The sequence below is a fragment of the Strix aluco genome, chromosome 29 (genome assembly GCF_031877795.1).
Source record: "Strix aluco isolate bStrAlu1 chromosome 29, bStrAlu1.hap1, whole genome shotgun sequence".
Taxonomy (NCBI): domain Eukaryota; kingdom Metazoa; phylum Chordata; class Aves; order Strigiformes; family Strigidae; genus Strix; species Strix aluco.
The window spans coordinates 1,621,708-1,637,133 of record NC_133959.1 but is presented as its reverse complement, the minus strand read 5'-3'; the positions used below and the strand labels follow the sequence as shown (position 1 = coordinate 1,637,133).

Here is a 15,426-nt window from a genome sequence, read left to right as displayed (position 1 = left end):
CATGGAGCATTTATCAGCTACCTAGAGAAGTAACATTTGGGATGACAGGGACATGCACCAAATCCTGCCAAAACAGACAGTTTAGGAGTCAGGAGCAGAGAGCAGTTGTGGCAGCCTCACCCTTCTGAAAGCATCTTCTTCAGCCGTTCCTTCTCTGTTGTTATCTCAACATCGGCACTTTGGCTCCGGAATAATTTATCTTCTCCTGGTCCATTGGAGCTGATGATGGGGCTGGGAAGTACCTGGGGGATGAGGAAAAGGTGGTTAGCACACGGCAGCAAAGACAGGCCACGTGGCCACAAGGTCTCGGCCCGGGGTCACAGGGCTAGTTCTCAGTCCCTGCACTCTTGCGAGAAATGCAGGCTTTCACTCCTAACCCTTAGGTCGTGATGTGCTTGTCGAGGGGTGGCAAAGATCCTCGTGTATGGCTCAGCAGCACCAGTCACAGCACAGCGATGACTCCAGAAGCTATGGGGACACAGGGCTTTCTCCTGGGTACGTAGGTTAGTGCTTAGCTCTTCCAGCAGCTGTCCTGCTGCCACGTCCTCCCCTTCCCTGTCTCCATGCCATGCTGGGGCAGCGATCCCAGTGCACAGACAGCCCGAGCAGGTGGGCTCACAGCTTGCACACACCAGCTATTCCTCCCTCCCAACTTGAGGTATTGAATTCTCTGGCTCTCAACTTCCCCTTGACAAATGCCAGCGATGCTACAGCCTGTAACCCAAGTCCCACGGCCGTGCACAACACTCCAAAATGCTCAAGCTGGTTGTTTCAGGGTTTTGCTGAATTCTTAATAGGATTTTCTCGCTGGTTCTCAGAGCAGTGGAAAGCCTTAATAAACTCTAAACTCAGACCTGCCAGGCCACCTGGGTTCAGTCGCAAGTCCAACTTCTGCACCTGGAATTAAGACACCAGGTGCCACTGGAACAGTGTTTCTTGGGTTCAAGGGAGGGAAACTCAGCTGTTGCTCAGATGACAGTGGCACCCACTTTCCAAAGATGTGGGAGAAGAAACTCGCAGACCCTGCACCAAAGTATACCCTTCTCTATAGCTTCGTATTCCTGCGCACATCAGAGCTAGCAGAGACAAACAATTCACTCTCGCAGGCTGGGGGGAACTGACAGTGCAGCAGAGATGGATACGTAGAAGCCAAGGCAGACTTTACATCCTCCAGCCCCTCCAGGAGGTCCTCTCTGCACGGTCTCCTCTCCCAGCAGGGAAGAAGCTTGGCACTGACAGAGCAAACTGAGCTATAAAAAGATGCTCGGAGCACTGAGTCTCTGGGATCCTAAGTTGGGGGCTGTGAGACCAGGTGGCTGGTGAGCCTGCTGGAGTTCTTCAGTAGCCCTCAAACGCCTGCAGTAAGGACAGCCACCTGCTTTCAGAGTCGGCTGACATCTATAAATAGAGCCAGAGGGGACCACGGGATGTACTGAACACCCGCTTCAGGAAGCTTTCCAGCAAGTGACTGAGCAGTGGGAGCTGCAAAACACAACCCTGCCTCACCTTTACCACAGGGTGGGGAAACTGAGACAGGGAAGGGGCAGAAACCCTCTGTGAGTCCAACTGAAACCAGTAACAGTTGAAGACACTCCACAATGTTTTGGTGCTTACATTACCCTCAGTGATATATTCTGTGATGGGGATTGGCCTAAAAGGTACTAGAGGATAGAAGAGAGCAGCTGTCCTGGGATTTCCCCATCTCAGAAAATCTGAAGTTTAAGTGATCTAGTGCAGATGCAGAAAATGAGGGAGCCCTGATATAATTTCAGGAGACAGATCCGCTCTCTGCTCACTTGCAAACAGAAACACAATCAATTATTCAAGGGCGAAACTTATGTTTGAAGCTCTACTAATGTAGAGACCGTGAATCAGCAGTGGGAGATGGGCTGATGGGCTGATGGACAGGCAGGCTGAGGACGGCAGGAAACGCAGGACAAGCTCTGCATGCCCGCATGGCAGGGGACACTGGGACACTGCCTGTGTCACTGCCAGCACGCTGGCTGCGGGACGGCTGCGAGCAGGGGCTGTGGATACGAGGCAGGCTGATTGGGAAGCAAATGGGGGTTCACATGGTGCAGTTTTAGCACTGCTGAGTCAGGCAAGAAGAACAAACAGCCTTCAGCCATTTCCCTGATCTGTGTTTAACCTTCACCTTCTGACCTCCTCATCCCTTCTGTTGCAAGCTGCCATCACAGCACAGGGGAGATGGACATGTCCTGTTGTGGCACCTGATGAGTTCTGCCTGGTGTAAACAGGATAAGAGGGAGTATCCCTGCTCCCAGCCTCCATCTCCTGGCCAGGGGAGCTAGATGGAGGCCACAGCTGGTCATGAATCTGTCTTGGATAATTATTACTGACCAGAGTTTTTTACCTAAAACTTTCATTCTGCTATGAATGCTCTACTCTACCCCCTTCTTCATTTGCCACCCATTAGGCTGGGGCTTAGCATTAGCAGGAGCCTAAAGCTAGGCAGATTTCCCCCATTTTTGCACCCTACATGACATTGCCAGTCTCTGCAGAGCCACCACCTCCACCTCCCCCTCTTATCCCTGCAGGCCAAGGTACTGTTCACCCTCCCTCCTCCTCTGCTGCCACTCCACCTGTCCTCAGCCCAGAGAACACAGCGTCCTCCATCCTACAGCTCCTCTCCTACTGCCGGGAGCTCTGGGAAATGCAGAGCCACCTCTGGAGTGCACTGTTTGGGAGGGCAACTTCATCAGCAGCACCATGGGAAAACACAGGGTGGAGTTCTCCACAGCTTATCCCCTCCCCTCCAGCCCGCCGCTGCTGGAGTTGGTTTAACTGTACAGGGAGAAAGGCAACAACTGCAAGTGCAATGCGTGCAAGAATGATCTGTGATGGGCTTAACCTTTCTGGATGGGTCTCCTGGGGGAAAGAAAATTGAATGACTGGTTGTCATGTGTGCCGTTCTACCTTAGGGGAAACTTCCCAAGGGGGGTGTGATTTCTACTCTCACAGCACAGCTTCTCTTCCACAGTGGAAATATGACAAAAACAGAAGATGTCTGGCCAGGGCTCCTCAGTCACCAGCTCTAAGAAATCTGTCTTTCCATGGGCCCCCAAGGACAGCACCATCACCTATCAGAGACACTTGGAGAAGAATCCCCTGCAGCCCCAGAAGAGGAAGAAAAATGGTTGGAAATGCTTGTCTTCCTTCCTATGATCTTCAATCAGGCAGCATCCTTTCCTGCATGCTACTTGCCTGTTATTGTCACACCGAGCCCAGGGAGAGCCAGCAACTCCAAAGAAAAAAAAGAAACACAACAAAATCCCACCAAACCAAGAAATCCCATCCACCACAACAAACCCACACCTCCAGCATGGCTTTATAAGACAGCAAATGGTTTTGATAGTTTAACTGGCACAGAGGGAGGAGCGTGAACCTTCCCAGGAGCTCCACTTAAACACTGGTTAGTTAAATCTACTTCGTGTGTTTCAACAGTGACCTCAAGGCCACAGGTGTCATCAAAACGTGAAGCTCCAACCTCAGTGTCTGGCAAGAAAGCTCTCAGAGAGAAGGGGATGACAGCAAGAAGTTACTAGAGGAGATCAGCACAGTGGCCATTTTCCCCAGCTGTCATCGCTCTGCAGCGAGCTTTACTCAGGCCTCTGTTCAAGCATTACCTGGTGAGATGTGATATTCAGGGCCGGATTGGTCAGCTCTGTTTTATCCTGGGACTTTTCCCTCGCCAAACGGGCTGCTTCTTTCACTTCCTGGAACTTCTCTGCAAACTAGAGGGGAGCGGAAAAGTCACTCCAGTGCTATGCTGAAATGAGGAACGAACTAGAATAGATGACTGGGTTACTCCTCCCTTTGCAACTTTATTCAACATGATTTTTAATTTCTCTTCAGCTAACAATAAAATTCAGGGAATAGCCCCTTCCTCCCCCTGCCCGTGATTCTGGCACTCAGGGCTGTGGGGTTAGCTAAATAGCAATGACAGAAATTGAGCCTAAAGTCCTAATTCAATTTGTGATGCTCAAAACACCGCAAATATTACTTTAAAACTCTTCCTAGCATCTTTGCATCTTACATTAGATTTTAGCACAGTGCGAACAGCATTACATCAGGTTCCTCAAGTCTCTTCTCCAGAGGCTGCTCTGCCCTTCAGGGTTTCAGGGACATTTTCCCTGCTAGTGGCAGGTTTCTGCCAGCACCTGCAGCATTACCTGGGAGAGATGTTGCTCCGAAGCAAAGCCCAACCCATACACTGTGTTGGCTCGGCTGTCTGCCCATTGTCCAAACTTCTGGGACGTCTTTGTGAAGGTCATGTTGGGGGTAATAGTGCTGTTGATGATTGCCTGTAGAGAGAGGCAACAATGAGAGTCTGAGAAAACTCTGGCCTGCTGCCCTGGGCTGGTGGTGTGGGACTGATCACTCTAATCCCTGTGTACTCTAGGAGCTAGGGGTAAAAAAGTCTGGTTTTTAATCTATAAAACAACAGTTCAGGCTTTTGGTGACCAAAAGTCTTTGTAGTCTGGCTACGTGACATAAACAAATCTCAATCATCTTGTCTTCTGAAAAAGAAGAAAAAAAAAAAAAAAAAGCCTCAGTATCATCGGCTTCCTCCGTTGCTGGAGAAGAAGATAAGAGACAGCATGTCTCTGGGGACTTAAAAACTTTCTGATGTTCTCCATTTTCATGGCAAGTAAGAAAAAAAAAAAAGGTTTAAACAGCAGTCAGGACTGCTATTACAAAACACTCTCTACTGGTTGGGGTAGCAACAAAAGAAATTGCTTGGGAAGACTGGTGCATCTCTGCCACTGGAGGTCTTCAAGAAGGAGTCAGGAAAATGCCTATCAAGAACAGTTTAGGGAGAGTTAATTGCATTTTGTGGAAGCGACTGTACAGACTACTTCTGAGTGTCCCTCAACCTCTGTCTATCATTTTGTTGTATCTACAGGGGTTGGCTTTAGCACGGGATGAAGGCTCTGTGTTTTTGTATGCGCAGGGGGTGAGAGGAGCGTGGAACAGGGAGGGACAACATCTGACCCTAGGGCACATATTTCATCAGCACGAATTCTAGTGTCTAACACTAAATACACTTGAGCATGGAGGCAGTGTTTTACCTTCCATTCCCTGCAGTGAAGATGCCAGAGTGCCCATGCTGAGAACAGACCAACTTGACAGCAAAAACATCAACACCAGAACAGATTTTGGCTGGAGCAAAGCCTGCTGTCAAGCTGTGTGATGCTGTCAGCAAATGCCCCCTACCTTGGTGCCCCCCACGCTGATGATCCGGTACACATTGCGCGTGGCATCGTAGAAATAGGAGACAGTCAAAGCGTGCTTGCTGGCAGGGATCCAGTTCCGTTTGGTGGCAGGGTCGATCTGGAAAACGTGGGCCCTCGTGCTGAAGATCGGCTGCTCCCTGCAAGAGAGATGAACAGGGCTGTCAGGGCAGAGGGGAAGCTGAGCAAGGGGGAAGCGCATCGACTTCCTGGTGCTTGTGTTGCATTATGCACCGCCAGCAGCACTTCTGCTCTTCGCCTTCTCTCCAGGGACGCGAGGCAGGAGGTGCTCAGCAGTGCAGCCCCCAAGGACACAGCGTCTCCCAAGCAGAAGCCCTTCGCTGAGCCTCTGGGCAGGGAACAGCAGCTCCCCACTGTCTGGGCTGGTATCACCCAGTGTCCCTTCTTATGAGGGCAGTCACGACGCAAGTTCTTCATCGTTGCTTTTCCACAACCTCTGGGCTTCTCTGTGCTCCCTACAGGAGCCCTCCACATCCTGAGAACTCTCCTAAAGCCCATTTTAGAAGCTGGGGGACCACCGGCTGATGGCCCTGCAAAGTACAAGCCCACAGCTGTTTATGCTCCTATTTGCCCACCATCCAGGCAGCACAACGACAGCAGCTTTCACTGCACACTAGTGACCTTGGTCTATGAAAATACCCTTGGCACAATAACAAAGCTACCAAAAGGTGTTTAACTACAGGTACAGGTTTTTACCTTCCTCTAAGAGCTTCTCTGTCCTCCTCTGCAGTCTTCAGACATTTCCAAAGACCACAGCCTGGTCATTCCAGCAGTAACAGGCTGCGCCCTCAGGTTAGTAGATCTTATATGTACGTTCACCACGGATGGGCACAAAACTTGCAAGCAGAAGCGCAAACAGGACATGACAATCTCATGTTTGGGGCACACCGGATGGTCCTTCACAACGCGGCCAGTTAGGCAGAATTATGCTAATGATTAGGGATTATATTATTTTTAGCCTGACTTGAAGCTTTCTTTCACCATCCCTTGGCACCTTGGTGGTCAGTTCATGGCAGCTCCAGCAGGTATAATATAGCAACCAGAGAAATCATATCTGTACTTCATAGGATACCTCCAGGCCAGAGCTCTAGGGAAATGGATGGATGGAGGATGTGTTTGGGATGTGAGCACAAAAAGCGCCTTCCCCTCAGCACAGCTCTTCCTCCCTTGACTCACGCTTGGGAAGCGCATCCTGCAGCGAGAGGTCACATCGCAGGATTAAAAGCAAGTCACTTAACAATGAATTAAAGGAAGCACTTCACCACACAATGTGCAGCTGCTGCAAGAAAGCACCGAACCAAGCACTGTGCGGCTTTTGTAACCAGTAATATCTGAGCTGAAATAAGAAGTTGAATCTCAGGCATCAGGATGTAACTCGAGTGTTTCAGGAGGCAGGAAGGAATGTTTCCATGACACAACAGTCCAGGTGCATCAGGGCTTGGGGTCTTCGTTTGACTTTGGTTAAAACCCAAGGCACTGGCCATAGCCACACTCCTTACCCAAACCGAGTGAAATCTGAGGTGATTGGAAACATCCCACGCCCCCACGACAGCTGCAAACAAGGCACAGTCACAAGCCTGCTACGTGCAAGCTCCCCAAATCCAGACATTTATATTTCCTCCCCATTCCAAGCCCTCACAGCTGCAATGAGCAGACCTTCCCATCAATCCAAAGACAAATGTATCTGGTGCTTTCTGAACTCATCACCAAAACTTAGGAAGGAAATAAAATACTCCCTGACACCTCCCAGTTTCAAGCCTTGTTCCCAGGTTACAGCCCTGACTCGGATCTCTTGTGACTGCATGAGGGTCTAAACCAGCCCCTTCTCCGCATCCTCTCTGTCTGGTTTTATTCAGCCACAGTCTGTTTTCGGAATGAGATTCAAATTTTCTAGGCTCCACTAACAGATACTAAATTTTACATGGATCATGACTTATCCTTTGAGACACAACCTCGACAGAGAAGGGAAAAACTAATGTTTCTGCACCTTAACCCCTGAGTCCTAGGCTAGTGTCAGAAAGAACAGAGGAAGGACATTACCTAGTTGTTGACATTTGTTAGTAAGAAGGGCAAGACAGACTACAAGCCAGTGGAGTTAGTATGTGTCTCTCCTCCAACAGCTTCCTTCTCTGGTCTCCTAGCTGGACTGAGGCTCCTTTTTGGTTTTGCCTCCACAGTGTTTCATTTCCTAGCGATGGAAAAGTCAGCTGTTATTTATCACACAGAGCACAGAGAGAGTGTTCAACCAGGCAGCGTTTAGGGGCTTCATTTGTCCCAAACTCAGAGAGCTTGTAATTTGTAATGATTTCTCATCACTGAACAAGTTTTCTTCCCTGTCATGGGAGATAATTGGGTGAGCTGTGTAACTGGAGTAAATCCCTTTGGCAGCAGACTGTTGGGAGGGGGCCACAGAGGAGCCTGGAAGGCTCTCGTGTTTCCAGTCACACACACGTGATGCTGGCTGCATGATGGAAAACCCTCCTCAGAGATCACCCCGCACACGCACAGCGGCTATTCCTGTGCTGACTATTCATCAGTGAGGTCTGCACCCAGAGTCAATGGAAACCATCCTGCTGACTGCAGCAGGTTTCGGACCAAGTGATGTTTCAAACAGCCCCCTGCCATGCATCCCAACGGAGCACTCTGACGATCCCAGCACAACCTTTCTCTGCCCGCAGGGATGGGGTTTGCAGCCGCACTGGGGAATTCACCCACCATGTGCAGTCCCTGCCCCGTGCTCCACAGAGCCCAGCACGATCCCAGACCCCAGACTCCAGCAGTGAGGAGCCCCTGGGGCTGCCCTGTGCTGTCTCCCCATGCCATGAGACAGCTGTGCTATTCATTTGCTTTGTAAATGAGTCTTCCCAGTAAATGGTCCCCACCCTGCTCTCCCCCATAGCAACTGCGAGCGAATATCTCAAAAAGGGAGAAAAAGGGTAAGAAAGTGAATTTGCATCATGAAGGATGCCTGTAGAAGGGGTAGAGAGCCCAGATGTCCCAGCCTCTTTGCTAAGTCTGCCTCCAAGCAGATCAACTGAGACTGTCTTAATATTCGGAAAACCCCACTGCCTTCCTACTGATTACTCCAAGACAGGAGAGGCTCAGGAGGCCACGCAGATGTCGACTGTCCTGTAATTACAGTGTCACTAACCAAAAAAGCCAGCATTACTTTCCTTCTGAGCACCAGGAGTAGAAAATAAAACGCCACTGGAAGGCCTGTCAGACAGAAAAGCCCATCTTCACAGGGGTGAGCTTGTGCTTTTTCTACTCACATGAGGCTGGCTTGGCTGCTCCCTCGCCCAACACACAGTCCCTGGGCATGCCTGTGCTTTTTCTGGTCTCAGATACACCAAAATATGCACCACCGATGGTCTTGATGGGGAAGGCTGCTCTATTTTTTTGTGCCTTCACATAATCACCGCTGTCTCAACACTCCTCATGCATTTGTTCATGCCTTATGGTCTTCCCTAGAGCAACAAAACTTCATGCTGTCTGGCAGAGGTCTATCCCTTCCAGTTAAAAATGTAGAAGTCTCGACTCTCCGAGCAGGCCCGCTGCCAGTTACACCAGATGTGCTTTGCTTCCAACAGATAGCAAACCGGCAGCAACAGCGGCAGGGCTTGTCAGCAACTTCACCTGCCTGCCTGGTGCCAAGGAAGGAACTCCTGCACCCACCTCCCTCCGAGGGAAGCAAAACATGCAGAATCTCCTGAAATTATCTTTCATGTCTCCCCTTTCCTCACTGCAAATGGGAACAGTTGCTGCCAACCTGCATGTCCCTAATAATGGCGCCTGGAGATTGCTTTATGAGGCCAACACATTACTGCCTTCTCACAACTACCTGAGCAGAGTGCCAGCCTGGCGTGGGGACAGCGCTTTCTAGGAAGCAGTTGCTTAATCTCTGTAGGTAATGCTCAAGGAGAGCTTTGTGCTCTGCCTGGGAACAGCACAGAGATGTTCATGCTCCCTTTGCAGTGTTTGTGCAGGGGAAAAAAAATGTTTGTTTGTTTGTTTTAAATCCAGAAAATGGTACAATTTGTATCCAGTCAGTACAAGAATTTAATTGTTGAGGATACTGGCTAGCCTGCAAACTTGCCTTTCCGTACTCGCTTGTCTGACAAGGTTAAAGCAAACACTACAAAACAAAAGCTCTCCTAGAATCTAAGTGGTGAAGCACAACAAAAAACATTCAGAACGAGTAGGCAGCAATGCAAACCAAGAAAGAAGAAAAGCCAGAAAGTCTGCAAATCTAGGGACACATCTCTAAGAAGTCACAAATGGCTTATTAAATGGAAAATGGCTCTACCTCACCCTTCCTATGATTCCTCAGCAGCAGAGAACCACACAGGGTTTGACAGAGCTCAGCACAACTCAGTGGATTCGCAAGGTGGGGACATAGGCAGGACTGGGGGCACTGGAGTATGTGCTGAGGGAAGCTCAGAGCGGGAAAAGCACAAGTGCCAAAAGCCAGATCTGACATGAGTGAGCACCCGTCTGCATTCAGCTTGCTTCTGGCCAGGCTGCTGACCTCTTGTTTCTAAACCCACTATAAAGCATTTAAAAATAGTCCTGAAAGTGCCCAGGATTCAAACTGTCATGTTCTCCCTCCCGCTACAGCCTCTTTTCCCCTGTATTTTAAGTGTATATGCTGGATCCACCACACATCCCTAAATGCTGACACTTCTTTTCCTGCTCCCAGCTGGGAGTCCCCATAACAATACAGACACAGCAGTGAAAAGGGCATGTGTAAATAAAACCACTTACATCCCCCCAGGGCTGTTCTTCACAGATAATTAAGAAAAACCAAAGCAAATGACTGAAAGGACAAAGATCTGGCTGAGACATAGACATGATCAGCAAGTGCCTGATGGCAACTGGAAAGGATCCAGGTTTCATCACTGCCAGCATTTGTTCCCAGCCCAGGGGGGGAGGGCAAAATTCAATATCCCATGTCCCGCTGATAGTTTAAAAATGACCTGTCCCCAATGAATGTTCCCTAATGCTCCAGCGGCAGGCTTCCAGCTACCACGGAAAACCAAACAGCTAAAAACGAAACAAAGAGATGATCTGACTAATCTAGCTAATTCCTAATGTGTTCTTCATATCAGCAAAGCACCTGGCTCCAGGATGCTGCCCAAGTGAAGACCCAACTGCCTCTTCTGTGGCTTCTCCTTACAGAGAGGCTGGAGGAAGGTCACGGGGTGTTTGGGGAGGACACGTGAATACAGGGTGCGGATCAATCATTTCCAATTTGCTCACTGACTGGAGTCTCTGACTCAGTGGTCATTAAGACAACATGTAAAAGTGCACGCTGGCCTCATTCCCACTTTGGTTCTTATATTATGCCTCTCTCTACAGCATCCAAATTGATTTCTTAATGAATAGCTGCTTATTTCACCACTGCCAGAAGAGCAAATCATTATCTGTCCTCTTAATTTATGGTCTCAGCAGAGCAGCAATGGACTGAGGGGGCCAAAGGGTCCGAGTTCGCTAAGGCTGGATGAGGGACGGCGTCAGGTTAGGACACACGGACACACTGCCAGGACCCTGCAGGAGAAGCACGCCCTGCGAGCACTGCCCTGTGCCAAGGAGGTACAGATGGCATCAGTTCAGTCCCCTGCACCACTGCCACGTTTCACCTAGCAGGGGAATGGTGGCCATAAAAGGTGTCAAAGTCTGGAGAGGACTAACACCAGCGCTGCCCTCTCTATTCTCTGTAATCTGAACACGTATGTCACTGGGTGCACGGACTGTCCTTGAGCGTCCTGTCTGGATGTGGGCTCTACCCTCCTCTTTACAGGCACGTGTGCCTCTTCCCAAGTGGGATATTCTAAAATAGCCCAGTGCTGCTGCAGAGAGAACGCAACAGAAAGGGAGACGAGCCACCTGAGAGGCCTCTCCAAAGAGGGACGGCAGCATCTCCCGTTTAGGAGTCAGCACCAGTGCCAGGATCGTCCCGTGACGCACCTGCAATGGATGGTACCTACAGAGACATCTAGCACAGACCCATCACGCCGCAGTAAAACAACACCCAAGCTGAAGCAGAGCTGCTGGGAGCTGGGCTCGCCAGTCCTGCCTCAGAGCCCAGCTCGCAAGAGGGTTCAACACACACATTACCTGCTTTGAGCAAGCCACCTTTAATCCCTCTGCTAGGTATGTCTTTAATTGGAGGATTTCAGAGAGTTCTCTCTCTAATCCTCACCAGGAAAATACTCTCAAACCTGCAGATGGGTCTAATAGCAGAACAGAAGTAAAAATGTGAAGAGATTTTTGGTTTAAGCCACAGGAGTCACAGACAGCTGGGAATGGGGCACGTTTCCCACTGCATCCTCCGGCCTCCCACCACAAGGTAACGGCATACAACCCTGTAAAGAAGCAGATCCCATTTTAAGGAATAGACCAGGTCAGAGGAAGGGACAGAGCTTTTTTTTTTTTTTTTTAAGAGCTGTTCAGCAAAACGTTTGTGTCTAAATGTCAGTAGCACTGTGGCAGCTCCAGTGTGTTTCAATGCTCCTCTTTGCCCCACCCCAACTTCAGCTGCCTGTTGGGGTCTTTACACCTCGGAGAAACTGTGTTTTATTGCTTTTACTGTCTCAAGGTATTTCCAATGCAAATAGCACCTCTTTGGGAAAATCCTGTTTGACAGTGACAGGCTCTCTCTCTCTTCAGCAGGTTCCTAAACCTAAAGGGCCACTGCTAAAACGCAGCCCTCCTGGCCGACCTCTTCGAAAGGGGGAGAGGGAGAGGAACAAATCAGGTTTTTATTGTTTGCTTTAGATTTTTTTATTGCATCCAGCGATGTCTTTGCTCGATAGCTTCTCCACCGGCTGTGGGGAGGGGTCTCTTTCTGACTGCACAGCTGCATTCGATTTACGCTTTGTCCTTGTTCTTCTCCGATTTTCTGTGCAATCTGGAAGATTTTTCCCACTGAGATCCTCTTACTTTTTTGTTCTCAGTAATTCTCACCTCACAATCCTGTCTGCCTGCCTGTGACATGGCCATTTAGTTAACTGAATTACTTACCACATCCACCCTTTGCTGCATGACCAGAGAGAAGAAACCTTATGTTTGCTGTGGAGAGGGAAGCTTTGAGAGTCACCATTCCCCAAATTTATATTAATGTTTCTGTCCTGTTTTCAGTCCCAAAGTGAGGTGTGCGACAAAACAGCAGGATTCAATCCTAGACACAAGTATAGAGTTTTAAGAAAGAGATTTGGTGGGTGAGTCCGAGTTCAAAGCACTCCAGAGACACAAATACTGAATAGGTCTGAGGTTTAGAATAAAGTCTTTTAGCCACTTAAGGCAGCAGCTGGAATGTGCTGGGGACGCTGAGCTCAGTTCTCATTAACTACGTCCGCCTTGGTGCTCCTGGATGGGGTTCAGTCAAGGGCATCTCTAGGAAGTCCACGTGCTGTTCCCCAGCCTGCACCTCCTCTCACTCACTGCAGCTTCTCTTTGCAGGGATATTCATTTACTTGTCAGAGAAAGGAGCCTCTCTGCACTTGGACACAGGGGATAATCACTTCAAATACCTCGCTCTGCATCTAGGCAGTCTGTGGTCCCTCTTCATCTAAAAACCAAACCAAAAATGCCTTGCAAGAAATCACAAAGTACCCGATCAGCAGGATCGTTTGTTTCTGTGGATCACGGGCAGAACAGAACTCAGGGGCAGGGAAGGGCTTCGGGGTGTGACGGTCCTGCTGACAGCAGCAGGATACCTTCAGAGCACAGAGACCTATGAACAAGTTTTTGCACCGTGGCTGAGCTCAACATGCAGCCACAGTGAGCCAGGCCCCAAAAAGAGGTCATCTTCTGGTGAAGGCCCATCACCAGCCACAGCGGGAGGTAAAGGATCTCCCAGCTGCTGCGGTGGGAACTTCGTAATTCTCACTGCCATCTTCCCAAAAGTCCTTTCCCTCTGCAAGGTCTGGTTTGCTGGACGGGTGTTCACAGGGCAGCCTGTGCAGAGCAGAAGGGGGTACGTGAGAGCATGCGAGCATGAAAGCTATGTGGCTCAGCTCTGGCACTCGGCCCACCGCCACGCTGAGTCAGCTGGGAGGCCGTGCTGGCTGCGTCAGGGCCAGGGCTCTCCCTTCTGTCGGATCACCAGCCAGAGCACTCAGCTGTGAGAAACCCTGCAAAGCAGCACAGCCCAGGATGATTTCAGGGAGGGAGTTGGCCAGAGTAGATGGGGGGGGGGGGGTGTGGAAATGTGTTTCAGACAGAGCCCAGTTTTTCAAAAGGCAGAACTGGAGAACAGAGAGGGCCTGAGAACCAATCTCCTCCTCCTCCACTGCTGTCTGTCTTTGTTTCCTTTTATCTTCCCTCAGCAGCTTGAATAGCTGCTGCTGTATGTCAGTGCTGTTTGGGGAAGGAGTGGGGGTTAGCGAGAGTCAAACCTCATCTCTTTCCCTTTGCATTTCTCCCCAAAGTCTAAGCCTTCCTCTGAGCCAGGGAAGGGGTGTAACTCGCCCCAGAGCCTATGGGCCCCACTGTAAATGGGTGCAGAGAACGTGCTTTGATATTGCCAACCAGATTTGGGCACCAGCCCCCAGGACACTGACTGTTACACACGGAACTGCAAAACTGCTTTGGGAACAAAGTTTGGGAGGGCCAATTCCCAGCCCTTTGTTCTAACCACCAAGCAGGTTTTCAAGCCCTCTCAGCTGCAGCTTCCTTTTCTTTCCGTGCTGCACAACGTGACCTTGGGGAAAATGCGTAGATGCTGCTGGGGTCCAGATGGGATTGAAGGACACCAGACTTCTACCCAAGAGCCACAGAGGGAAGGTGGAGCAGTGCAGCTCCAGCAATGGGGGCTGGCACGGGGCTGCTTTCCCTTCTGCCTCCCCCAACTCCTCAGAGATTACCCAGCAGGGTTTAGCACAGGAATGAAAAGCAGCTGCCTCACGGCCTGTCTGCAGATAAAGGGCAGCAAAGGAATCCTGGCTGAATATGCTCCTGTTGGATCAGCGTGGGGAACTGCGACAGGCATGCAAGGTCAGGCACAGACAAGGGATCAAGGGCATCTAAAGACACAACACAGCTGAGAGAGATTTCTCTTCTTTTGGAAACCAGTCTCCATCTACAGAGCATCTTGGCTGCTGAACACTATGCTGCTGGGTGTCTACAACACAATCTGTGCATTCACCTTCCTGGGACAACCGTTACTTCTGCTGCTAAACTTCAGCAGCTCTTTCTTTTGAGACACACAGACCGTTGTTGGAAGTCTGGACAGCAATTAAAAGTTAAAAAACCCAGCAGAGCCAGACTGCAGCTAAGTGATTCTTTATACATTCCAGAAAATATGTCCAGTAATAATTAGAACCAGAGAAGTGGAGATACATGCACATTTCAAAATGCTCCATGCCTCTCTATCTTCGTTCTAAGCTACAGGAGCCGTAGCACTTGTAGGCACAGATGCCTGCTCAGCTTCACTAGGAAGAACTCCCCAAGATCTGCTGCTATTTTTGACCTGCCCTTGCCAGACCTCCAAAAGCACAGCCAGCAGCCTCTCTGACAAGGACAGCTCAAACTGCCTGTTTAGCAGGGGTCAGGGGGATGACAGCATAGGTAAGAGTGGGCGAATTAGTTTGCTTAATATATGTGACAAGCAGGTAAACTCTATACTGCTCAAATTAGAAGCCAGTAATTTGCATCCACCTGTATTTATATTTGACAATGCTATCAGCAGAGTGAGAGAAATGTGAGTAAGTGTCCATTGAAAACTCAGCTAGGACCCAACTAAATTCACTTCCCTCAGGATCAAGTGTTATTTACAACTGTCCTCTTCAGAGAGGAGGCACTAATGCATTAATATCTACAGCGCAGTGGGTACAAGAGTCCACAGAGAATTCATCCATGAAAACCGTAACATGATGTTACAAAGAAATCTAATATGGAGCAATGAAACCAGAATTCCTGCTTTAAAAATAAGTTAACTAAGCTCAGCTGCCAGAACATAAAGGGTGATGTGCTCTTAATCTCTTTTGTATCCAGAGTAATCTAAATGCTGCTGAAAGCTACTCAATATCCCCATGTGATCAACGTACAAGAAAAAAAGACCCTTTTATCTCAGGAGTTAAGTGGAAATAAGGAATTTTGGGTGGAAACACTATCTCTGGTTTAACAATAGTTTTGCTACTACACCACT

The 15,426-nt window shown here is 49.4% G+C and overlaps 1 protein-coding gene across 5 annotated transcripts in view; it reads right to left on the bottom strand.

Moving 5' to 3' along the window:
- The window catches only part of HOMER3 (homer scaffold protein 3), a 29,910-nt gene that overhangs the window by 9,873 nt on the left and 4,611 nt on the right, over window positions 1–15,426 (bottom strand). For 2 of the 5 annotated variants that reach the window (XM_074808426.1, XM_074808428.1), the window contains exons 2-5: window positions 5,239–5,395; window positions 4,194–4,325; window positions 3,648–3,755; window positions 121–242 (exon numbers count right to left, since the gene is read on the bottom strand). In XM_074808426.1, the coding sequence (XP_074664527.1) occupies window positions 121–242; window positions 3,648–3,755; window positions 4,194–4,325; window positions 5,239–5,395 (519 nt within the window). Of the gene's footprint in view, window positions 1–120; window positions 243–3,647; window positions 3,756–4,193; window positions 4,326–5,238; window positions 5,396–5,972; window positions 6,488–7,316; window positions 7,465–8,548; window positions 8,977–15,426 lie in introns of those variants that run through there. The other 3 variants (XM_074808427.1, XM_074808429.1, XM_074808430.1) reach the window with 3 other exon arrangements.